The 24,028-nt window shown below is 48.8% G+C and overlaps 2 protein-coding genes across 5 annotated transcripts; both read right to left on the bottom strand.

Moving 5' to 3' along the window:
* Positions 1-265: 265 nt before the first annotated feature.
* Positions 266-14,688, bottom strand: LOC119220228 (myosin phosphatase Rho-interacting protein-like). Of its 2 annotated transcripts, none has more exons than XM_037476057.2 (22): positions 14,528-14,688; positions 12,963-13,040; positions 12,807-12,872; positions 12,387-12,538; positions 12,226-12,310; positions 11,756-11,915; positions 10,764-10,905; positions 9,689-9,782; positions 6,344-6,433; positions 6,059-6,115; positions 5,913-5,981; positions 5,750-5,839; positions 5,563-5,672; positions 4,944-5,466; positions 4,579-4,671; positions 2,499-4,493; positions 2,190-2,337; positions 1,934-2,051; positions 1,706-1,865; positions 1,507-1,608; positions 1,207-1,293; positions 266-1,110 (listed from the first exon to the last, which is right to left on the bottom strand). In XM_037476057.2, the coding sequence occupies exons 1-22, from the start codon at positions 14,651-14,653 to the stop codon at positions 970-972; spliced, it is 4,686 nt and encodes a 1,561-aa protein (XP_037331954.2). In that variant the 5' UTR covers positions 14,654-14,688; the 3' UTR covers positions 266-969. The 2 variants fall into 2 exon arrangements, with proteins under 2 accessions (XP_037331954.2, XP_037331956.2); XM_037476059.2 differs by having other exon boundaries at positions 2,499-4,487.
* Positions 14,689-16,834: 2,146 nt separating this feature from the next.
* Positions 16,835-23,659, bottom strand: LOC119220681 (splicing factor U2AF 65 kDa subunit-like). Of its 3 annotated transcripts, XM_037476845.2 has the most exons (12): positions 23,538-23,659; positions 22,737-22,899; positions 22,274-22,377; positions 21,738-21,892; positions 21,530-21,646; positions 21,031-21,169; positions 20,872-20,951; positions 19,883-19,975; positions 19,378-19,500; positions 19,197-19,283; positions 18,873-19,115; positions 16,835-18,145 (listed from the first exon to the last, which is right to left on the bottom strand). In XM_037476845.2, exons 1-12 carry the CDS (start codon positions 23,584-23,586, stop codon positions 18,014-18,016), a joined length of 1,485 nt encoding a protein of 494 aa, XP_037332742.2. In that variant the 5' UTR covers positions 23,587-23,659; the 3' UTR covers positions 16,835-18,013. The 3 variants fall into 3 exon arrangements, with proteins under 3 accessions (XP_037332742.2, XP_037332746.2, XP_037332745.2); XM_037476849.2 differs by lacking the exon at positions 21,530-21,646 and having other exon boundaries at positions 23,538-23,658; XM_037476848.2 differs by lacking the exon at positions 19,883-19,975 and having other exon boundaries at positions 23,538-23,657.
* Positions 23,660-24,028: the final 369 nt, after the last annotated feature.

The following is a 24,028-nucleotide window of genomic DNA, read 5'->3' as shown; positions in this document are numbered from 1 at the left end:
AAGAACAACAATCCGCGCCATTCTTCATGACTTTATATATAAAACATCGTCAAGTACATCAAAGGTTTACGCTACAGTACTTAGTGTAAAGTTCTCACTTTCTACAACTGGCTAACGTTAAAGCCAAAGAAAACCCATATAATCTATAATGGTAGTTACGTTATTTCGTGCAGAGTAGAGAACAGTTTTCTACACTATCGTTTTCACGATGTTATTGAACGTCAGTTATGCTTTTATTTTGAAATAATCACTCGCAACCACAAACTGCTTCAGTGCTTATCTTTATTTTTCATGATGACTTGACTCTTCTTTCTCCTGAAAGAGTGTTGAATACTGTGAAAGGGAGCCGGAATACATCAATGTAACATAGATTGACAGGTTTCTTTATTTTTCTTATACAAAGTTCGTTAACAAAATAAAACGATGTGCCCCTAATTGTCCACGCTGAAAAAAACGCAAAATGACAGTCAGTGTAGGTTAAATCTCCCAACGTGGTTTAATTAATAAAAAGTACTTTTAATACTGCAGTTTACAAATATAAATTACAAGTAAATGTACCTGCAAGAGTTTAATTTATTTAATTGATAAAAAAAATAACCAGTTTAATGACGACACATACAGCAGAGGTTAGAGAGCGAAACACATACGTCGGATTGAAGTGTTACAATAACAAAATGACTGTACATATAAAATATATACATGACACGCAACATTAAGATCATTTTGGGAAAACACATACATCAAAAATAACTTGAAGTGAAAATAATTGTTATCACAGTCAGGGTCAAAATGTAAGAAAGTGATCTAAACGTGTGACCAACAGAAAGACGACATGAACATCTCTAAAACCGCACGTGAAAAGGAGGTGAAATGCGATTGTGTACAAGGGCTCCAGGGTTTGCTAAACATACTTTGTAGTGGGTGAAGTGTCCACGTTACAGTGAAATGTAGTGTTGGTGCTGACGTTGTTCAGGGCGTGTCGTGGTCCAGAGCGCGATGAGCCAGCCGCAGGTTTTCCCTCAGCGCGTCCATCTCTCGCTCGGCCTTGGCCCTGGTGATGCTCAGCTCCGCGTACACGTCTTTGCACTTCTTCGCTGCGCTCCTCTTGTCCTGCAAGGTGAGCGGGCCACACGTTCACTTCTCTCTCTCTCTCTCTCTGATCCATCACTTACGATTCCAGCCGCCGTCGGCGTGTTGGATTCTCACCCTCTGAGCCGCCTGCAGGTCGTCCCTCAGGGATGTGATCTCCTGCTTCAGACACTGAACCTCGGACTCCTTCACTCGCAAGGTGATCTGGGACCAAAACATCAAGGCCTCATCATCATTCACCATTTGATTCTGATCACAAGGTGACCTTTTTAACAACTTCTTATTGCAACTGTAACAACCACCACCCGAGGGAGTCACAGACTTTTCTAAATTACAACATTTTCTTATTTCGACATAAGATGGAAACAGAGTCCAAAGCTCCGCGGAGCCGAGAGGAAGACTTAGAAGAAGACTCACCTCCATCTCGTACACGTCCATCCCCTGACTGAGAGGCAGCGCGTCCTGCTTCGCCAGGGAACACAGTCTGGTGATCTCTGCTGCCAGGTGACCGCTCAACTCCTGGAGGACAAAGTCAGAGACCAGACAACTATGATGCCTTCAAACCCTCACCTTCATCCAAGGGGTTTAAAAGAAGACTCGTGTGTTAAAGACTGGCCTGGTTCCTGGTCCTCAGGTCTTGGTTCTCCTGCTGGCACTGACACAACGCCTTCCTCTCGGCGTCCACAGCCTGGACGAGGTGTCCGTTCTCCAGACACTTCAGAGAGAACTGCTGGGACAAGACCTCCAGCTCCCGCTGGTACGACGCCAGCTCCTCTCTGCACAAACAAGGAGGGTTTCAGCGCGAGCGGCCCGAGGCACCGCCTGCGCCTGGGTGAAGGCGTACCTGTGCTGTCGGTGCACGTCCTCCACGTGGGTGCTTCCTGTGCTGTCCTGTAACTGACATCTCCTCTGCACCTCCTTCTCCAGCTCCATCCGGTGAGCGTTCTTGATGGCTTCGATTGCTGAGAGGAGATTTCATGACCAGAAACAGAAGAGCGGGGTTCGAGACGAAGGAAACTCAACATCTCGACGGGTTTTGTTTCTCCTGATTTTCTAAATAAAACACCATGTGGTCATCAGTGGTGAGAGTGTCCGCTCACCGGTCGCCGTAGCAGCGCTCTCCTCCTCCAGCAGTCCGTCTCTCTCCACCAGGAGGCGCTCCACTTCCTGTTGGTGTCGATGCTGCAGCTCCTCCACGACCTTCACGTGAGACTCCTCCATGGAGGCGAAGCCGCGCTCACACGTCGCCTGGAGGCATGAGGGAAGTCTTTTCATGTTTTAGGCTTCATTGCATTAAACGTAGTTCTTTGGTGATGTAAAAGTGGCAAAAATGTATGAAGAAGATCAAATGTACAGAGAAAATGATCCGTGAATACTTCATGAACGCTAACTGCTCCGGATCTACTCACCTTCAGCTTCTCCATCTCCGTCTCATGTTGCGTCCGATCAGAACTCATTGTGCCATCAAGCCCTTCTTTCATCTCCACCATGGCGGCCAGCTGCTCCTCCAGCTCCTCCACCCTTCTTCTCAGCACCAAGACCGCCTCCGTGTTTCCATCTCCTGTCTCCTCGAGTACCGACTGACCTCCGACAGACGAAGGTAGGCTTTCCAGGCGCTCCTCCTCCTCCTGCTCTTCATTTGTGATGCCTCCATCTGCGACCCGTGACCCAACGTCTGGCTTGTCCTCTTCTGTCTGGCAGCACCCGTCCGTCTTTTCCACCGGAGGCGGCTGCCGTGCCTCCAGCTGAGACATCGTCTCCCTCAGCTGCCGGTTCTCCTCCAACAAGGCGCCGCAGTCGCCGCAGGCGAGCAGCTTCCGTCGGGTCTCCTCCAGGCGCCTCTCGTACTTTGAGCGGAGCCGGCTCAGTCGGCAGCAGTACAGCGCTTCGGTCGCGGCGGCGTCGACGAGGCCGCGCCGCGGGCGCCGCTCGTGGAGCCTGTCGGCCGCCAGCTGCAGCTCCTCGTGGGCCGAGGAGGCGGCGAGGCGGTTCAGCAGAGAGATCTTCACCCGTGTGGCACTTGTGAAGTTTTCCATCGGGTGCAGCTGGTTGTCCAGCTCAGACGTCTCGCTGGTTTCTGTCTCACTCGCGGTGTTCAGGACAATGTCCAGTTCTTTCAAACCGCCACCGGCGGAGCTCTCAGAGAGCAGACGAGAGCCTAAAAGCAGCATCCGTTTCTCCGCCATCATTCGTTCCGTCACCTCGCCGAGAAGCTCCTCCACAGGTTCCTCCTCAGAAGGATTCGCCTGCAGTTTGTCGAGCAGAAAACCCCAAAACTCTTCCTCCCACGTCAACTGACTCTCCACCGTCTCCTCCTCCTCCTCCTCCTCCTTCCTCAGACCACAATCAAACTTGTCTATCACCTCCAGTAGTTTCTCCAAAGCTTTCAACCTCATGACCATCCCCTCTACCACTTCCTGGATCCTTTCTTCTCCAGAAACACACGTGCTGCCCCCTCCGTCTTTCGTCTTCTCCATCTCCAGCTCTTGATTCAGCCGCCTGACGTCGGCCTCCCTCAGCGCCGCGTTCTGCGCCTGGAGCTCCCTGCAGGTCTGCTCGGATCGGTCGAGCTTCCTCTCCAGCTCCGTCAGCTTGGCCTCGGTGGCCTCGAAGCACCGGAGCAAGTACCCCTTGTTCTCCTCTTCCGCCTCCCTGGGGACGCTCAGCTGAAGCAGCTCCTCCGTCTCCTTCAGGTTCTCCTCCAGGGAGGCGATCACGGTTTGGGCCTCCAGGAGCTGCTGGTCTCTGGCGCTCAGCTCGCTCTCCAGATCCTCCACCCTCGTCCGGCCCAGCTGCTCCACCTCGGGGAGGTGGTGGGGTTCGGTGTACCTGCTGCTGAGCTCCGCTTTCAGTCTCTCGATCTCGCGGTCCGCCTCCGTCAGTTGGTTCAGCATCTCCTGGTTGCGCCGGTTGAGAGCCTCGTTCTGGCCCGTGAGGAGCTCCACCTCCTGCGACAGCCTCCGCACCGCCGCCGAGTGGAGCTCCGCGCAGCAGCCGAGCGAGTCGTCGTCTCCCTCTGAAGGCGTCTCCAGGATCAACGGACTGAACCCCGCGTGACCTTCTGGGCTGGGAACTCGATCCAGCGGCTCCTCGTTGCTGGCTGTAGCGTTTGGACCCGCACTTGGTCCGTCGCTCTGAGAGAACGACGCCTGCTCCTCTGATGCGGGGGACGACGACAGAGCCTCAGCCTCAGCAAGCGGATCCTCCACCTCCCGCGAGTCGCCCTCCGCGTCGTGCAGCCAGACGCCGGGCGTCTGAGGCGTCGATGGCTCCTGCGCGTTGATGAGGTTCTGCTGCTGCTGCTGCAGGAGCTCTCGGGCTTCCGGGCCCACGGCCTCACCGTTCACAGGCCGCTCGTTCCTGTCCGAGGGGAAATCTGCTTCGGAGGTCAGAGGAGGCTGCGACTGAGAAAAGGACCACGTGAAGAAGCGTTAGCGACCATGTCAGAGAAGGAGAGAAGCCTGAGCTGAGGCGCGACATGCTGCCAACCTGCTGCGTATAAAGCCCGTCTGCACCCAGCCGGGCCTCCAGGTCCAGTCGCTGGCGCTCCGACTCGGCCAGCTGAGCCTTCAGATCCTCCACCTGCAAACACAGACGTCCCAGCGATGAAGCTGCAGTATGAGGAACATCTGCACGTTGCGATATTTCACTGGTTAAACAGACGATAAGATTCATCCTCTGGGGACCGGGAATATCTGTTAGAAACCTAATCAAAGCAGATCTCATTCTTCGATGAAGCGATTGGTCGAACCAAATGAGTGAGTGACTTCCTTAAACTGACACAACGCATCCGTGCATCCCTCAGCCGAAAGGCCGATGGCTAATGTGCCGATGAGAAGGACGCGAGGTCTCACCCCCTTCATGCAGCCGGCCAGCAGCTTCTCGGCCTCCGCACAGCCTCCGGCTGCAGAGATCAGCGGCGCCTTCCTCTCCAGCCGGAACACCGTCTTCTCCACCTGCTTCCAGCACTCTTCGATCTCCTCCTCCACCCGCTGCTGGGATTTGGGGCTCAGCGCTCTGACGCCGGGGGCTTTGTCCGGCCCCGCCTCCCAGCCCAGGGGGAAGCCCAGCATGCTCTCGTACCGCCTCCTCCTCTCCTCCCTCCTCTTCCTCCTCTCCAGCTCGCCGAGCTCCAGCGCGCACGGCGCTTTGGCCCGCGGGGGGTCCGCGGCCCGCTGGCCCTGCGGGGGGTCCGCGGCCCGCTGGCCCTGCGGCCTGAAGCCGGCCCAGTCGAAGGTCTTGTAGCGCCCCCCCCGCCGCTTTTGCGTGATGGACCTGCGGTCGGGGCAGGGCTCTCGCTCGGGGGGCGCGGCGCCGGAGTCCCGGGTCACATCGGGTTTGGGCAGAGCTTCGGGCGGGCCGCGGGGGCCGGCCGAGCTGCGCAAATACACGGAGGAATGTTTAACGGGACGAGAGGAATCAATCAATCAATCAAGTTAGACTCGTTTTTTACGGCTTTTTTATCAGCTGTACCTGGCCACATCGGGGGCTCTGGCTGGGCGGACGCTCTTCATCAGAGCCTGGATCCAGTTCTTACGGATCCCCGAGGTCATCGCTGACAACGTGAAAACACCTTTTGGGGTCTAAAAACAACATCTGACTTCACTTGACGTTGCAGCAGAAGGGGTTTGCCTGTCGAGTGTCGGGACGGTTTGCTTACATGGATCTGGAAGCCGTAGTTCCTCTGCACCTGGTACTCGGACACGTTATAACACTGCGTCAGGTCGATTTCTCCTTCGAGGTCTGAAGCCTGAAAAGAGGAGAGAAGCGTTTAAAATGATAATAATAGTATTATATTAGAATAGTAAATAATGTCAAAATACCTCCTCAGCCACGGAGTCCTTGTAGCACCTCAGACTGTCCATCGACAGCACGAACCAATACTTCTTCCACTGGAGGAAACCCAAATACAGACAAATTACAAATCCTTCCAGTCAACAAACAAGCTTTCATCCAGGTTGAACTTTACCTGATCATTTTCATCCAATTTCACCATCCAGCCTTTTTTGAAGTTTAATAAATCTGGCTGTAAAAGAAACACAAAGTACAGTGTGGAATTAGGAATATCGTGATGACACATTTGTAAAGAAAGACGTGTAAAGAGCGGCCCGGCCTCCTGGGGGCGCCGTCGGGGGCCGCCATCTTTATTTTCTTTCTCTACAATCAAGTCCAAAGCAGTCACTGCTTCTCTCTCCTGATGCGGCAACATTTAATGAAACCTTTACAGCCACAACGTGTCCATCGTGTGTCTCACCGTCATGACGGTGTCGGACGTCCTGCGGTCCAGAGACTTGGCCCTCCTCTGGGGCGGGGGGGCGGCGAGCCGGGCCGTGTCTCCACATGGCTGGAGCAACAAAAACAACTTTGAATGATAACAACTCCTTTCATTTCTAAAGTTTATATGTGAAGACGTGAGGTGCTTTCTCAATCAATGTGTGTGTGTGTGTGTGTGTGTGTGTGTGGCCTGCATTCCATCAAGCAGAGTAACTGATAGTCTGGATCTTGGCAGAGACGTCAGTGGGGGGGGGGGATTAGGCCCCGCGGGGGGCCGACAGGCTTTTAAACTTTCGCTCACAGCCACACGCACAAAGAGGTCGTCGGACGCGACACTGTCACGGAAACTTTGAGGGCCTCCCGTGTTCCTCAGTTCCTCCCCCCTTGTATAATCACTCCGACGGGAGAAGTGACCACTTTGAAGGCCACAGATCGCTCTTTGTGCTTTCCCCGAGCTCCCCGAGGACACGGCACACGGAGGAGGAACGCCGCGCTCCGACCTCTTTTTCCTCCTCAAACAATTGCTGTCCGCTGCAGACAGAGCGCGTCCTCTGTTTGGTGAAGAAGCCTCCCAAAGCACAGGGGAGGGGGGGGGGAGGGGGGGGCGCTGTCTTGTGAATCTCCAGCTCAGAGGCCTGAATGAACTCCGGACAGGCTCTTTTGACCTTCTCCTGGATACCAAAACAAACGCCCCCAAGGACACATAAATCCTCACATGGGCCGAAAAGGGCAAATCCTCTGGAATGAGCTTCTCTGTTTAATCAAAGATTAACAGCCGCCACAGCGATGACCATCTGGGTCCAAATAAACGCACTGCGTTCATACCGAGGGGAACTTTTAGGTCAGCTGGGACTCCAACATCGACGATGCTGCATAACTGCCCTAAAATAACGATTCCCACACTATCACCAGATCACATGGTCGCGTCCGGCTTCTGGGAATGTGTTTGTGCACAAACCGCAGTAATCTCTACTACACTTAACTAGGGGTGTGTGTGTGTGTGTGTGTGTGTGTGAGACCAGAAGCAGAGAAGATGGCGTTAAGCAGATGCTGCATCAGCCTAAGTTACATCAGGAGTGGGGAGTAAGAGAAGAAAAGTGAGGATGTTTGCTTGGTGCATTTAAAATGACAGCGTTTGAAAACAGAGACATTAACATTACACACATCACGTGGAGGCTGAAATGTCACTTGAGTAACTAATAGACGACATATTCAGGAAGAGGTTCATTGTTCACTTAATTTAACAGAAATCATATCCAAGTTCAGCTTAATCACACAAAGAAAGTTCCCATCACCATGGTGACAACAAATGGACTCAATAGAATAAATAACAGCTGACTTGAGTTCAACATACTCTCAAATAACCTTTTAGTTTGTTTTTAATAATTACAGTTAAGCCCAAAGATGCAGATTAACCCACTAATGGAGGTTGAGCTTTATTTCATTGTATAACAATGAAATGCAGCTGCACCCAAATTCATACTACACTGAAAAGGCAAATAAATAAATAGTAATAAAAGTATATAAAAATACGTATAAGGTAAATATGTGAAATATCTTCATCTGTTACTGACCTTGTTTTGCAGTACAAACCACTACTTTGTAAATGTTTTGTTTTTTATGGATTTATGCATTTTTTAACTTGCTCAGGTCCCGTTTTGTGACAAATACAATGAAACAAAGTACACACATTAACAATGTTGTACGCAGGTTTTGGTGCAAAAAGGAGTCAAGTAGAAGTGGGATTGAGTGACTTACTGAAGTCTTCTCATGTTTGTGTGTTTGTGTTCACTGTCGCACACACACAGACAGACACCTTAATGACACACGGTGACCATCCTTCACAAACAGATGTGCGCCTGGGAAGGAAGCCGTGTGAGTTCACCGCGTTCAGGAAATACACGTTTTTTACACTCTCGTAAAAAAAAAAAAAAAAAAAGCCTCTTTGAGAGTTAAAATTACACCGTGTCTCGTTTTGTATCTGAGGAACCCAGAGGAAAGGAACGCCGTCTCCCAGCTTACAACACACACACACACACACACAGACACACACACACACACACACACACACACACACACACACACACACACACACACACACACACACACACACACACACACACACACAGAGCCTCCGGGGCAACGGAACCAGTCCTGCTCCCCAACAAGAGGCAGCTCTGAGTGAATCACCGCCTCTCCCCCACCTGCTGACACATGCAGCCCCACACACACACACGCACACACACACACGCACACGCACACGCACACACGCACGCACACACGCAGGCACGCACAAACGGCCTGATCTCCTCGTCCACGCGCCTCGTGCCAGACCCTCGTCCGCGCGTGCCACTCGATGACAGAGCTCCGTCGTCACGGTGACGGGGTTGCCTGAGTAACACCTGGCCGTGTGAGTCGTGTTGGGACCAGTCGGCAGGCCGAGCGCAGCTGGGAGGCGGGACTGGTCTTGATCACAAATGAACCGGCTTTGCAAATAATCTGCCTTTTCTTCTTTACGGTGAAGCGGCAGCAAAGGACCACAGCGAGGACCCGTGTTTATTGTTCCTGTTCCTGCCAAGTGGAACCGTCCCCCACAGGGACATCAGGTGCTTCTCCGTCTGAGACACCTGAAGCCTCTCACCTGCAAACACGCCTTCCTCTCAACTATTTATTTGGCTTTGCCTCAGCCGTGGCTCCATTTGTCCTCATAATAAACTCGATCCGCTCCTTCAGCGTCACTCAATGACATCCATCGGCGTGACGACAGAAACGCATCACGCAGCGTGTGGAAACCTGCAGAAATGACTGTGTTTGCTGCGGTGATTAGAAAGTATTTATTGTGTGATTTAACACGCCTCCTGGGTGACTCACCTTGGAGGTATTTTGGGAAGAGACCCGTTAGATGGATTATATGTCAACGCCGTCCAATGAAAACCATGTGTGTCCAAATTTGGTGATTTTTAATCAGAGCGGAGGAGAAGCAGATCTTTTATGGGGCTTTGACAGAAAATCCTCAATACATTTTTTTTTGTGTGCAGTGCACATAATCACATTTGGCATTTTTGGACCAAACTGTTCTGACGGCTTCCCTCGAGAACTACAAAACCTTTTGGCTCTTTTTTTTGGGCTGCATTGGCGTTAGCAGAAGCACCGAAGTGATTTTAGACAACCTGGGCTTTTAATTATGCCGACTGGGACAGATTCTTGCAGGATTCACGTCTGCATCGAGCCCTCAAGCGAAACCTCTTCTATTCTTACACGGAATCCATCTGCAGGGAAAGCACAGTGAGCTTGTGCTGGGGTGAAGGCGTACCGGGCTACTCACCCCTCGGCCGTTGGTGCGAGCCTCGCTCCTGCCCACCCTGGAAACAGCTGTTCCTGCCTCCAATCCCAGAAGCCTCTCTGTTGGACTGCCACAGCTGGAAAACACACACACACACACACACACACACACGCGCGCGAGCGCGCAGCTAATGAGTGACCAGCGTGGACGTGAGGCTTCGATAGCTGCAGTACGGAGGAAACGACACCAGAGAGTCTGAACCTGATATAAAGCAGTCATTTAAAAGATGGGCCCGTTTTTTATTCAACATCAAAAATGGTGAACATCCGAATCTGGTGGTTAATCCATTTGCTAAAATCCAATCATCTGAAACGCATCAGTTGTTAATTAAAATAAATACCAAAACATATTTACATGCCAAATTAAATTTACAAAATGTCTTTGATGATTGTTTTTTTACACTATTGGTTCAACAACATAATTAACTGGTAACCTCTTGATTATCAGTGAGTATTTTGACATTTCAAGGGGAGACGTCACATGACGAGTGACCTGTCACTCTGCGGCCCGTCTCTCTGCTCTCAGCTGACGTCCACTTCCTCTGACACAAAGGTCCTGAGAAACAATGCTGCACGGATCCAGTTACACCAGTGTTTTGGAATTTCAGCCCTTATTTGGGGGCAATTGAGTATCTGGTGTTTTTGTTTCCGAAAAAGGCAGCGAGGGAAGAAACGAGTGGCGCTCTGGTCATGTGACCCGTTTCCATCTTGCTGGGGCGCAAACTGGGAGGGATTCTTTAAGCTAAATTTAAAAATGCAGCAGCCAGATCTCTAATGGAGGGGTAGAGCGTGAGCCTTTCATCTGGTGTTTAGTGGTGTGTGATGGCTGTTTGGCTTTATGCTGGGGGGGAGGGGAGGGGGTGGGGGGGGGCTTTGTGCTAATTGCTTGCACATTTACCCCCTCTTCCTCTGCCAGGGCACTTCTATGACGGTTACCAACAGAATGCACACGAGAAAATAAACACCAGACTGCTGCCAAACACATCACATGTAAGAGTTATTTATACACGTTATCTTCAGAATTGGCTGGAAATCTACCTCCAAAATATGTTTCTGACCTTTCGTCTTGGCTCTGGTTGTTGTTCCTGGCTGATATTTGGAGATTGTTTGAGTCGGAGAGCTGGTTTCTGCCGTCGAGGTCGGTGCTTCCACTGGTCACCAGATCCAACGAGGCAGGGCTCAGGTGGCTGCGAGCGCTGCCTGGACATCGAAAAAACAACACCAGACGCTTTCAGAGCTTTGACTCGTCTCAAGCTGCATGAAATCAGTCTTCTTTTCATAACACCATGTCAGGGTTCACATCCTAATACTTTTTCCTGCATAATAATGTGGCTTCGGTAACATTGCCACAAATCACAAATGATTTTATGCTCCATGTGATTTTTTTAATTTGAATGTCAAGTTAATAAATGATACAATGTAAATCCAATATAGCCATATGAACAATGACTATGTGCCATAGTATAGTGTTAATCAGGGGGAACGGTTTGGTTTCCTCTGAATGCTGCTAAAAAGGCCTCTTAATTAATTCAATGCCGCTGTAGGAATCAAATGACGAAGCATCTTTCATCTCAGAGGCTCCTTCGTGTCCTCCATCGCTCTAATGAAGCAGCAGCCGTCCAGGCCTTTGGGCGGTAGGTCACCTGACGGGTGCCCCTGCTCCACTAAGCAGGAATACCTGTCCTGCGCTAACGAGGGACTATTTTATGGGTGGTGATCGGCTTGCCTGGAAGGTTTAAAGGCGCACGTTTTAACTGAATCTCTCACAGTGCGCGTCTGTCCGTGTGCTTTTATGTAACTTCCTGCTTTAGCTGCTTCAGCCTGTTCAGATAATTACGAGTCAGTGCTGGGTCAACATGGCTGGTTAAACAAGGGTTAAATGAAATGGACAAACAAAAAGCAGGAAGTGTGAGAACATCTGTAGGACGTTAGGACAGTGAGAGAGAGAGGACAGGAAGTGGCTGTGATTGGTCAGCACATAAAGGCCTGGGAATGTGTGTGTGTGTGTGTGTGTGTGTGTGTGTGAGGGGGGGGGGGTGTTCTGCAGCACCTGCAGGGGTCTCCTCCAGGCCCCCGGGATCGGAGTCAGGCACAGGCCACGTGGGGGTTTCACCCGGTCCACCACCCTGCTGAGGGTCTTCCTGCCTGCGACCGTTACCCGATGAAGGAGAACTGGGATCCGCTGCAGACGTTTCATCTGGACCGGGCTCCTGGGGTTTAGGACAACAAATAAGAGCACTGGGTAAAACAGACCAAAACACATTGAATTAATATTTAAGATTTAGGATTCAAAACAAGCTATTTTATGCTGTGAGTTGACAGGTTTTACTAAAACAATGAAGCAACACACATCAGCAAAGAATATACAAGCACATAAAAGCATAAATTCCACAAATTTAAACAGAATCTTTTTGAAAAGACACAAAATTGCAAAAGGGTTCATCCTCTGGGGTTCATGACTTTCTAGCGATGCTAGCAGCTTTAGCAACGGTTGGTCCACCGCTGAAACACATTCGCTACCTGGGAGGCGACAGGCTCCACTTTGCGTCTCTTCTTCTGGTTCTGCTTGCTGGTCCGCAAGTAGACGGCGAGCTGTTCAGTCCACCTGGCGAACAAAGACGGGGACGTCGGTCACAGAGAGAAACCACGAGGCCGCTCTCCACCCGGCTTCCTCCACTGACCCGTTGATGATCTCCTTGTTGTCGCCCCGGATGAAGATCTCCTGCTCCGGCGTGGCGATGCACAGCGCATTTCTCTGGCCCGTCCGGGGCTCGGCGTCGGCGATGTCCGCGCTCAGATTCAAGTTCACCGTCCCCTGCGGCAGAGTGCTCGGCTGCGGGGGGGGGGGGGGACCGAGAGGTCATTCTGGGTGAGCGGGGGTTTGGAAGTCTGTCCGACTGAGAGGGTGCTGATCCCCGGATGAGTGACAGTTAAACGCAGAGCAGTTTGCGGGATCAGAGAGAGGGGGAAGTGTGTGTGTGTGTGGGGGGGGGGGTGCATTAGAGGACGAGCTAAGCTCAAGTCATCTGCACACGACATCTGGCCTAAAGATGCCCCCCCCCCCCCCCCCCCCCCCGGGTTTACCGTACACGGCTTCTCACCAGTTCATCCAGGGCGAAGCTCAGGCTGCCGTGTTCGTACAGGATGAAGAAGCGCCGCTGCCATTTCTGACGTTGGGGACACAACAAACAACGTCAACGCGCCGCCATTTTGTCACAGCGAACAGAGCCGGAAGTGAGAGCTCCATCGCGTCCTACCCTTGACCTCTGCATCGGGTTTTCAAAGTCCGTGCCTTCGGGGGCCAAACACAGCCAGCCTCCGTACAGCGGCTTCGCCTGAAAGGGGAGGACAGGGAGGTTATCCCCAAATAGTTATGTCAGCCATTAATGGTTTGTTTGGATTTTGTTCCCTAGTTGCTGCTTCTCGTATGTTGGGATTTCAGGCTGTTCTTTGCATTATGTGAAAGTAGATAAAACATCGCCGTCTGTGGGCTTTTATCCCAACGTATTGCATACATATTAAGTGGTATTTGTGTAGTTGCTTCACCGCAGCGTTGCCTCGAGTCACGTCATGTTTGAAATTACAGGGACTGTGAAACCCGGACGGCGGACTGAGAGTAATAACATATTTAAACAATGTGAAGCATGCAGGAGGCCGTCATGGCCGTCTCCTCACATCTCCTCCACACGCAGTACAGAAATATCTCAAATCATTTGGATATTTAGCTTACTATTTGTCATATGAAGTAGAAAGCAAAGCAAATGTCAGATTTCACTGTAAAAAAGACCTCATTTTTCCGCAGATACCAAATTTTTGAATCGACGTCAAACGTAGCAAAAGCTTTTGTATTTACTGCTAATAGCCGTCTGTAACTTCTTTTTACTTCATCCAGTAGCAAATAGAAAACTTAGTTTGTATGATTTGAGACTTAAAATGAAGGCTGAAAAGCGACAGTGAAAACACAAAAGACCTTTTGTGGACGTAAACATTGGTCACTGTTAATTTATCATGATAAAAGTACTTCAGTCTTAAAATGTTTTAATTTGTCACATTAACAGAATAAAGCTTAACTCTAAATTGAAAACTTGCTCAAATACGTCGATTTTATGATGCAAAAAGCAAAAAGTGGATTAAAAACGTGATCGGTGACTCAAGCTAGTTTTATTTTGAAAGGTCGCAGTTGGTAAGTAATGTTCATATTTAAGTAAAGACACTTAGTTCTTTTATATTTTAAGTATCAAACAGCCAAGTTAACTGCATTATTTAAGTAAATATAAGATCACTAACGGACGGTTTAAGATGCTAATAACGAGAAAAATATGAATGCAAGGCAAACAACACAATTATGTTTTCTAATGTGAAATGTTGTGTTAGTTAACGTTAGTTAACGAAAAAAACGTTTAACTTTCACACGTAACGTTAAAAACAGCAAAAAAACCCGTGAACCCGTTAAACATCACCGGCTAACAGTCGTCCCCCGGGACTCAAAAAACGGGTTCGAGCCCGAGTTCAAATGTTCCGTTTTTTGAGGGTCAAACCGCTCGAGGGTTCGGGTGTAGCTGCCCGTCCGCCGCATCGGTGCCTTCGGAACGTGGATTTAAGGAGAACTCCGGTGAGCTAACGTTAACATCCGGACCAGCAGCCCGGGAGCTGCCCGCTAACCGCCCAGCACGAGCTACGAAAACACCCGAGAACTTCCATTTTTAATCCACAAATACCGCGTTACATCACTTTGCCCTTTAATCAACGGAACCAACCGTCACGTAAATATTTTTAAAAAACAACAACAACAACAACAAATAAAAGCGCAGGGAAACGTTACCTGCTCCCTGCCATTGTCGGTCAGCAGATGCAGCTCCCTCGACTTGAAGCAGTTTTGACATTTACTTTTGTTGAAAATGTTGGCTTGAAATTTGTTGCAGGGGCTCGTCGCCTTCTCTCCCGACATGTTTGGGTCCGCTGCCCCCGGGAGGGGGGAAGGGGGGGGTGAGGGGGGCGGGGGGCAGTAATCCGAACGCGGCCCCGCTCTCCCTCCTCCGGTCCTCGGCTCTGGATGGGGCCGTTGATCCCGAATGAACATCTGTCAAACACCCCAATGCAGAGCTGTTGACTCTCTGTCGTCATGGACACGTCACGTGACAAGTTAACCCGCGCCGCCCCCCCCCCCCCCGCCCTCATTCAACATCCGGTCGCGGCCTACAAAGTAAAAGCCACTCACCGTCCAGGGAGGGAGAGGGAAGTAAATTACACATATTAAGAGGGAGAAGATTAAATTGTATTACCTTATATTGCATCACATACACTAGCAAGAATAGTACTTATATTGCAAAACTGTCATTAGTAAAGTTACATAAAGTACTGTATGTAAAAATAATATACCATCTACTGTTACATCTTTCACTAGAATCAGATATAGAAGTAATGTATGTCTGTATTTATCTATCTGATCATGCTGCCATGCATTTCTGTGACCACCAGATGCTGCTTGCAGTCCAGCCTGTATTTCCTGTGTGTACAGTCAAAGCAGCAGGTTATTTTTGTCAGATCCGTCAGAATTTAATTATGAATGTAAGCCTGTAAATATCGTCCAAAAACAAGTGTGTGAATACGATGTCGTGTTTGTAACATGACAGACATTCAAATGAAATGCAGGTCTCAAAACCAACGGCTTGTGCAGCAGCTCTAAAAAAAAAATCACTGCTGGGAGTTCAAAGCGGGAAGAGTCCAGGAGGAATGGCCCACTGTATACATCCATGTGGGCAAAACTAAATAAAAACCTTTTTGACCAACAGGTGAGAGCACCGTGTCTAACCTATAACATAAATAATGATGGGTGAAGATTGATTTGATTGAACAAACTTCAGGTAAAATTCAATTACTTTACATTACTTTACACTGTAGAACACACATGTGAAACTCAAATACGTTCCTGTGGTGGAATTATCTTTGGCCCGCAGGATAATATTTAATTACTATTACAGCTGGCCCTCCGGTATATTGTATGATATAAATAGCTGCTAACCAGTCCACCCGGGGTCGCATTGTGGCCCAGACTTATAATGAGTTTGACACACTCCTGCTCTAGAACAAGCAAAAATAATTGTGTTTGCTATTACATTACATTACATGTCATTTAGCTGACGCTTTTATCCAAAGGGACTTACAATAAGTGCTGAAGCTCCACGATTTGAAAACTTTTATCCATTTTTTTCTCTGGAAACATCCTTTTCTGCACATATTTACATCAAAAAAGTCTGTTTTTCTGGTAGTGTGCCCACAAACCATTTTGATGATTTCTTCAGAATCCTGCTTATGGCTGTAGTTGTCAGTAGGTGGCGCTACGACAGTTCAGCTGATAAAAGTGAGTGTCTGTAATCCAGCTTGTCAAGATTCTATGACATTTGGAGAAAAAGTAAATTACAATATTGGATGGAAAAATGTTTGAGACAAAAATTAGGCCAATATTAGGCCAAGAAAAATATTTTGAAAAAAATGTGGTATTTTTTGCCACAGTTAAACCAATTTGAAGATTTCTTCAATTTCAAAACATACACGTATATAAAATGCTTAAAGCATTATTAACATTGGGTTGGAAACAGTGCTGCAGCTTCTCAGCGTGACGGCTGCAGGGCTGTGAACACGCAAACACAACAACACCAATACATTTTTAATACCTCCATCATCATGTTAAGATGCACGTCACAGAAAAATAGACAATGCCTTCAGACGGTGGATTTAAGCATTTATTCGAGGCAGTGGCAAGGATTGTTCAAACAAAAAGGGGTTTTCAAATTTGAGCCCATCCCAAAAAGCGTATAAAACACAGTTGCTATTTATTATCAGTTGATATGTTTCACTTATTACATTAACATACAACTTGAACTACAGTGTTTGCTAAATATGCAAACCGGGTGTCATCAAAATGCTTATTTTGCTGGGATCCCCCTGTTATAAAGATTTGTTCGGGTATCTGTGCCCACACATCCCATAATAAACAGATCCTTTAATGTATTACAATTTCTCCAACAAATCACATAGCAAATAAAGCTTAAAAAAGTCATTCTGTTCATCTATAGAAATAAAAAGGTGCATTTTTTGACATGTGCATATGCGTCATTATTTAAAAAGGAACCATGACAACAAAGTTTATTTTGTTCACTTTCATTTTGGCAACAAATGGTAAACTATTGCTGGTTAGATGGACATAACCAGCAATAGTTATATATAAATAGATTAAATATATTTTACATTTTTATTCATACTAAGGGAACATTAGCTGCTTTTGTTTTGAATGTCATTGAAGAGCAAAGGAGAGCCGCTAACGTTAGCATGATAGCAAGACCCGGACTAGCTTCATGGCTACGTCCACTTTAACGCACAAACTGGCTTTAGCATTAGCATCTTGCCCCTTGACCTCCTGAGTTAGAGCTACGTTATCTACTAAGCTGTTTAGCTTTGGAACTGACAGTTTAGTATATACTTCAAACTTTAGTTCTACTCTTGGTATCGGTCTGAGTGTTGTCCTCACTACAGCCCTGGTTACGGTTGCTAAGCTTCTTGTGTTCATTGCCAATTTTATATATTTCTTCTTCCTTTAGATGGTTCACGTATAATCTCACGCATCTCTGCTTTATTCTCTTTGGCGATGAGGAGAGTGTTTTTTGGATCTCATTTCTCAGAAAACGTTGCTTGGGTTTTATAATACTGCAAAAAAAAGACCTTAATCTGTGTGCCAAAGTCTGGGCATACATTATGTGCACTTTGATATTTACAAAATTACCTTTGAGGGTGCAAAAAAATACATGGACATTCTGTGTATGTAAGCAGTACATGTAGTGTTATATAAGTGGTGAAGGAACAATAGAAAATATTAAATAAATACAATATTTCATTCTTACAGCCCCACAATAAAGATTAATGAATGCTTCTCAAAAATAAAACAGAGCAGTGAAGGCTTGTGCTCGGCAGTTAAATCTAAACATTTGACTGTTTGTTTTTTCTTCTCATACAGAGCATTCTGGATCACACAGCTACTCTGGCATCGTCGGGCAGTATTAGTTTATGGGACGATGCATGTCACAACCATTCTACTACAAACCTAATAGATACTACACTATACTTGTTAAAGTGAGAACGGTCGCTAAAAAGCTGTTGAAGAAGCAGTGAAGAAAAACACACACTGCAGTCCAGTTTCTTAAGTAGAAGACGTAATGAAACGAATGAAAGTCTTCTCCTCGACGCGCTGACCAAAATTTCAGAGGGAAGAAACCGACTGGAGCCACATGGCTCAGTGACAGGAAGCCGGGACTCAAAACTCGTGTCTGTGGTACATGTCCGGATCGTAGTATTTGGTGACCACCACTCTGTTTGCAAACTTGCGGCCAGTGAGAGCTCGCATGGCCTCCTGACAGTCGGCAGCAGAAACGTACTCCACGAAGATCTGTGAGAGGAAAAAACAGTCCATCATACCCTGAGCTACGGAGAGGAGGGTCTGAGATCTGTGGCTCATTCAGCAGCTCCTTCAAATCTGCACAACGTTGATTAAACACAAACAGTTGTGGCGAAAAAAAAACATAGCAGAAACAAACCATCACTCTGAGTCCTGAACGTGTGAAAGAACATTTTTGGAAATTCAGCTGTGCCGGTTTAGAGAAGCCGATGCAGATGTGTCTTTAAACTGTAAGTGTGCCTGGTGGCCACCAGGGGGCGACTCTGATGATTGTATATAAAGTATATGAGTAAATTACTCTCTCTAGGTGTATTCCCTCAGTAATCCTTGTAAACACGAGTGTAAACTACTGTGATTGACAGGTTGCCGCATATGGCGTCTGTACATCTCCAATAAGGAGAGACGTGCTTTTATAGCCGAGCTCATCCATAAGAAGTAGGACGCAGACCCCCCCCCCCCCCGTCTGCTCGGTGCGGTTTGCGCAGTGTGGACACGAGGCCTCAAAGTGCAGCAAGTATCCAGGACAGCATCACATTAGAGAGAGTCCCACGGGGCGTCGGCTTAGATAAAGAGACTCAACGTGATTCACACGTTCACACAACCACCTTCACTCTGAAGACAGCTCTTCACATGGAACAGATCAACAGAGCACACAGGCGGAGTGATGTTTGGCGTGAAGTACCACCTGACGGTTGAAAGGCGAAGCCCGAACTCGTACCTTCCCGCAGCCGGGGACCTCCAGCCCGCCGACGGGTCTCGGGATCTCCACGGAGCGCACGGCGCCGTACTTGCGGCACTCCTCGCGGACGTCGTCCAGGATCTCCTCGTAGTCCTCGTCGTCCACCAGCTCCTCGGCCACCACCATGTTGAGGAGGCACAGCACCTCTGTGGGCACGGCCGAGCTCTGCAGCCGGTGGAGCCCGGGGACCTGCAGCGTCACCGGAGTCTCTACGACGGAGGTCTGGGGGGGGTCGCAGGAAGAGGCAGCTCAGACGGCGGCCTCCTACAGACGGGGAGGCAGACCGTCACACGCGGGACTCACGGGGTTGGCGCTCTTCGCTCCGACGCTCGCCCTCTGGACGATGAGCTTCTTGTCGCCCAGCTGCATCCCGTTGAGTCCGGCCACCGCCTGGTCGGAGGAGGAGAAACGCCGGAGGTCTCAAAAAAGAACAAAAGGGGAAACGGGCCCGCAGAACCTCGCACCGCCGCGGCGGCGCCGTTACCTGGTCGGTGGCGCCGACGTCCACGTACTCGCAGAAGGCGTAACCTTTGGACAGCGACGTGGCGCTGTCCTTCACCAGGTTGAACGCTTTGAGAGGCCCAAACGACGTCAGGAGCTCCTTGACCTGCGGGGGGGGGGGGGGGGGGGGGGGGGTCGGGCGAGAAGGCGTGAGACGGAAACGGACTCGCAGAAACCCACAAGAGGCCGTTTGAATCTCACTTTGATCTCATCATGAATCAGAAAATGTGTCACAAAGCTGCAACTTCAATCTGAGAAGTCAAATAAACACTAGTTTCTTTGAACTTGTGTTGTGTTTTGCCAGCTTTAGGCAAATTAAACCTAAATGACAGTCGGACAATGTGTCGTCCTGCCCGTACAATGACTCACCCCGACTACATTAAAACGCCCCACACAATCCCCCGTGTCCTAAACGCGCTCCAGATGCATGATGGGAGAACGGAGGAGCCGGGGGGGGGGGGATCCGTGTGAGCACCAGAATGTCTTACTTGCCTTGTGTTACACGTTGGCACGGGCAGCAGGAGACGAGTACTACCGAACAAACTATGAGCGCAGATCTTAACGATCTTACGGGCCCCTAGCTGGGGACAAAAGTGGGGGGAACAAAAAGTGAAAGAGCCGTGAGTATTAACGCAGGTGGCGGGTGACTGCAAGTAGTGAAGAAAAGAGAGTTCAGTGAGTGAAATACATCCACGACGGCCCGTTGGAGCCATCGTGGGTCAAAGAAAACAGTTACTACAGAGGCGGAGGAGACGGCGGGTACTCCCAAGGGAAATTCACTGAGACCCCACGGGATCTTATGGTGAAGATCTGAGAGACTAAATATGTATAGTAGTAGTATAAATCCTGCCTCTGAGTGAGGCCGAGGTCACCGAGGGTCCATGAAGACCTTTCATCAACGCAGCATGTGACCAGAGGGTTGTGATGAGGTCGATCCCACCCCGAGAATCTAAAATCATTTTTCACTGTGTTGTTTCCTCCGGCTCTGTAATGATTCCTCTTTACCTACAGTGGCCATGAGGCGCTTATACATCAGGCTTCATGAGCTCGTTAAGCAGACGGTTGGAGTTCATGCACTGTGTAAAAAGGGGCTTTCTGCAAAAAGTTTATTCTCCTTCAGCAAAGTATTCAGACTCAATTCAGCCTTTTTATGAGTAGAACGTTCAAAGTACTTCAGTAGCTTTCTGTGGCTTTGTTGGGCGTGCCCTCAACCTGCCTGACTTTACCCACAATGCCGTTCTGCAACCACCTAGACGTTTAGGTGAGGCCGATACAGACTACAATTATTTGGGAAGGGACAATGATGTAAAACTGTAAAAGGCAACAAATGAGAAGCTAAAACCAGGAAATATTAATGAACTTGAATAAATCGATCATTTTTAAATCCATAATGACTTTTGTTTCGGATTGATATTTTTCCAATGAACCAATTTAAGTTTGCCTCTGCACCTGCTCGGCGGGGTTTTCGCTCAGATACCTGGTCGTCGTTCAGGTAGTTGGGCAGGCCTCCTATGAACAGCTTGTGGGGCGAGTCGGGGACGACTGTGGAGACGACGCCTGCAAGACGGCGAGGAGGAGAACGACATTCAGCTCATCGTACGGTAGAAGGAGAGGGGGGGTGTTGGGGGGGGGCGACCTGGAACGTGGAAAGCGGGCTGCTCCGAGATGCCGGGTAAAGGCCGGTAGTCGTGGGGTCGTCTGATCTTCAGCGACTGACCCTGGAAAATGATCCCGTCGAAGGCCATCGCCTGCGTCGTCTCGTCAACGGACCGAAACTTCAGAGGAGAAATATGATGAGAGTAAGTAGAAAAGATTTTCAAAAAGCAAACAGTGTTAGCGCTGTTGTTTTGCACTGTTTGTGCTGTTAGCACTGTTAGCATTGTTAGCTGCTCAGTCGTCGCCATGTTGAGAGCTGTGTGGAGGCAATGAATGTGCTCTGAATGTCACATTGCGCGCCTCTTAATTCACTGATCTTTGGAGATACTTAAGTAAATAAATGGTTCCATCTTGGTCCGAGCCGGCCTCAGCTAAGCTAAGCAGTAACTGGCGGCAGCTATCACATGATAACGACCTTCTCATCGGACTCAATCACAACAAAAAGCACAAAGGCCCTGTTAATACTCCGCAACACACACCTCTAAGAAAGCAAAGTTTTTATCCTGATTGATCTGCACGGCGAGCACAGGGTTGCTCGGCGCCTGCGAAAGGCCGGCGAGCCTCATCTGAGCGTTGAAGAACTCGGCCATGGACTCCTGGGGAGGAAGACCACACACGGCATGGCTGGGACGCACGTCAACTCATCCGCGGTTTGTGGTGAAACAGACAGGAAGTCACAGGCCTCACCTCGGTTACTCCGAAAGGAATATTCCCCACGTAGAGGCGTCGGGCTTGTCTGGTCATCTGACTGCCCACCACGGCCACCTGGGTCGGCGCCGCCGCCGCCCCCCCGGTGGAGGCGGACGCCGTCAGCAGGGCCATCGTCGGGATCTGCCCGGCCGCTGGAGGAGAGAGAGGAACGTGAGAGGAACGTGAGAGGAACGTGAGAGGAACGTGAGAGGAACTTTAACTACACAGCCCAACTGCTACTTTACTTTTATCTCCTTTAAATAATCTTAAGGAACCCCTACTTTTACTTATAGTTGGCTTCTTTCATCCACAATAAAACAACAGAAACATACTTATATATATTAACATTTTTCTGTAAAATCAACTGAGATATTTTTCATGGATCAAATAACCCGACAGAAGAGTCTGGAACTTATCCAGAAGATTAGAGATCATAAAAAGGAACAGACAGAATATACTGATCTGGATCACTGGATCCCGTTGATACTGGAGAAAATAAGTGTATTTTCTGCATTGTGCGACGTGAGAAGTACCTTGCAGAGCTTTATATTGCAACGGTGTGATGTGCTCAAAGCCCGGCGGAGGAACATCCCAGTACTTGCGGGTTCTTTTCTTCCTTGTTCGCCTCGGAGAGCGGCTGGAACCAGAGAAATTACAAAATAAAAGCTCTGGTGCTGTGAAACTTAAATGCCATCAAGTCTACAGTATAAACAAGCAGTCTTAAATTTCACTCTAGAGGTGGTGGAGACCAAAAACCGAGTAAAAGAGGGCTTTTCAGGTCGGACTAATAAAGAAGAATAAACATAATCTGTTACGGTTGTGCATTGAAAAGAAGATTAGAAAAAAGTGTGAGTGTAGAATAAATTCTGTAAAAGAATATTTTTTTTTAAACTAATGTTCAATATTTCCCTCCGGGACGCCCCGGGGCAGAAGTATGAAGGTGCAAGTACAAGTACAAGGGTCAGTACAAGTACCTGCAGCCCCAGGCCAGCTGACCTGTGCTTCCGGTGGTCCCCGGAGGAGCTCCTCTTCTCCTCCCGGCTCCTCTTCTCCTCCCGGCTCCTCTTCTCCTCCCGGCTGCGGCTCCAGCTGCGGTGCTTGTCGCCTCGTGCAGGAGATCCGCTGCGTCTCCTCTTCTTGTGTCGCTCCCTCTCCCTCTCTGCGCAGCAACCAGCAGCGAGGCCCTTTTTCCACTTCTTATAATTACTAAAATGACCTTCACTCTGACTTTAATTACTGAACCTGAACTTATTTCATGGGACTAACTGCAGTTAATTGAATTTCTTAATTAAAAATTAAAACCTCTTTATTAAAAATGCTCTGATTGTGTTATTAATGAACATAATTCTATTCTTATTGTACCATTGTGTATTTCTATGAGAAACAGGTTTTATAAATGTATTGTTTGAACTTAATAGTGAAGAGATACATAGAGAACAGTGGAAATATCCCCAACATGTTATTCTATATTATCATTGTTATTATTATTTATTTGTTTTCTTTGGTCACGTGATCACCAACAGGCAGTTACATAGTTTGTTAAATCAAAGTAATAACGTGTGGTAACAATGAATAACGGCTACAGAGAACGTCAGGCTCAGCACCGGCACCGGGATGAGGATGAGGATGACGTCACGGCCGCCGGTGATCTATGCACACGAACTGAGGGGGATCGGCCGGGTCACGTCGCGGAAGAGTCCGCGCCTCTGGAGCCGCCGACGGCTCGAGTCGTTCATTCATCAAAGCGTCACGTAAGTTTAACGTTGACGTCGAGGACCCGGATGGACGGTCACTCACCCTGCCGATTCTCGCTCAGCTGCTTCTCGAATTCCTCGAAGTCCGACATGACGCCGGGTGTCCCGGTGGTTAAAAACGTAGCGGGTGTTTTGCGTGGTCCGGGGAGGGGGGGGGAGGTGGGGGTTGGGGCGGAGGAGGGGGGAAGGGAGAGAGAGGAGAGGAGGGGAGGGGGGGGGGGAGACGTCCGACAAACGGTCCGCTGAGTGTCAGTGTAGGAAAACCCGCGGAAAGCTTCAAGTATATGGACCTACTACATCCGGTCGACTCCGCCAAAATAAAGGCGTTCACAGGTACCGGGGTTTTCGGTTCATGACTATGTTTCACCGTGTTTTGATCACTCATGTTTATATAAGACAGCGTACATGTAAACGTACGTCCAAGGGCGTAACTACGTATTCTTTGAGGGGGTCATGTCCACCCCAATATTGAGAAAATACCAATCTGTCCCCCCCAAATATACCGCAGAAAATATGTAAAACATATGCCCTCCT

Source organism: Pungitius pungitius, chromosome 12 (genome assembly GCF_949316345.1).
Source record: "Pungitius pungitius chromosome 12, fPunPun2.1, whole genome shotgun sequence".
Lineage (NCBI taxonomy): Eukaryota > Metazoa > Chordata > Actinopteri > Perciformes > Gasterosteidae > Pungitius > Pungitius pungitius.
This window is presented reverse-complemented; position numbering and strand designations above follow the sequence as displayed.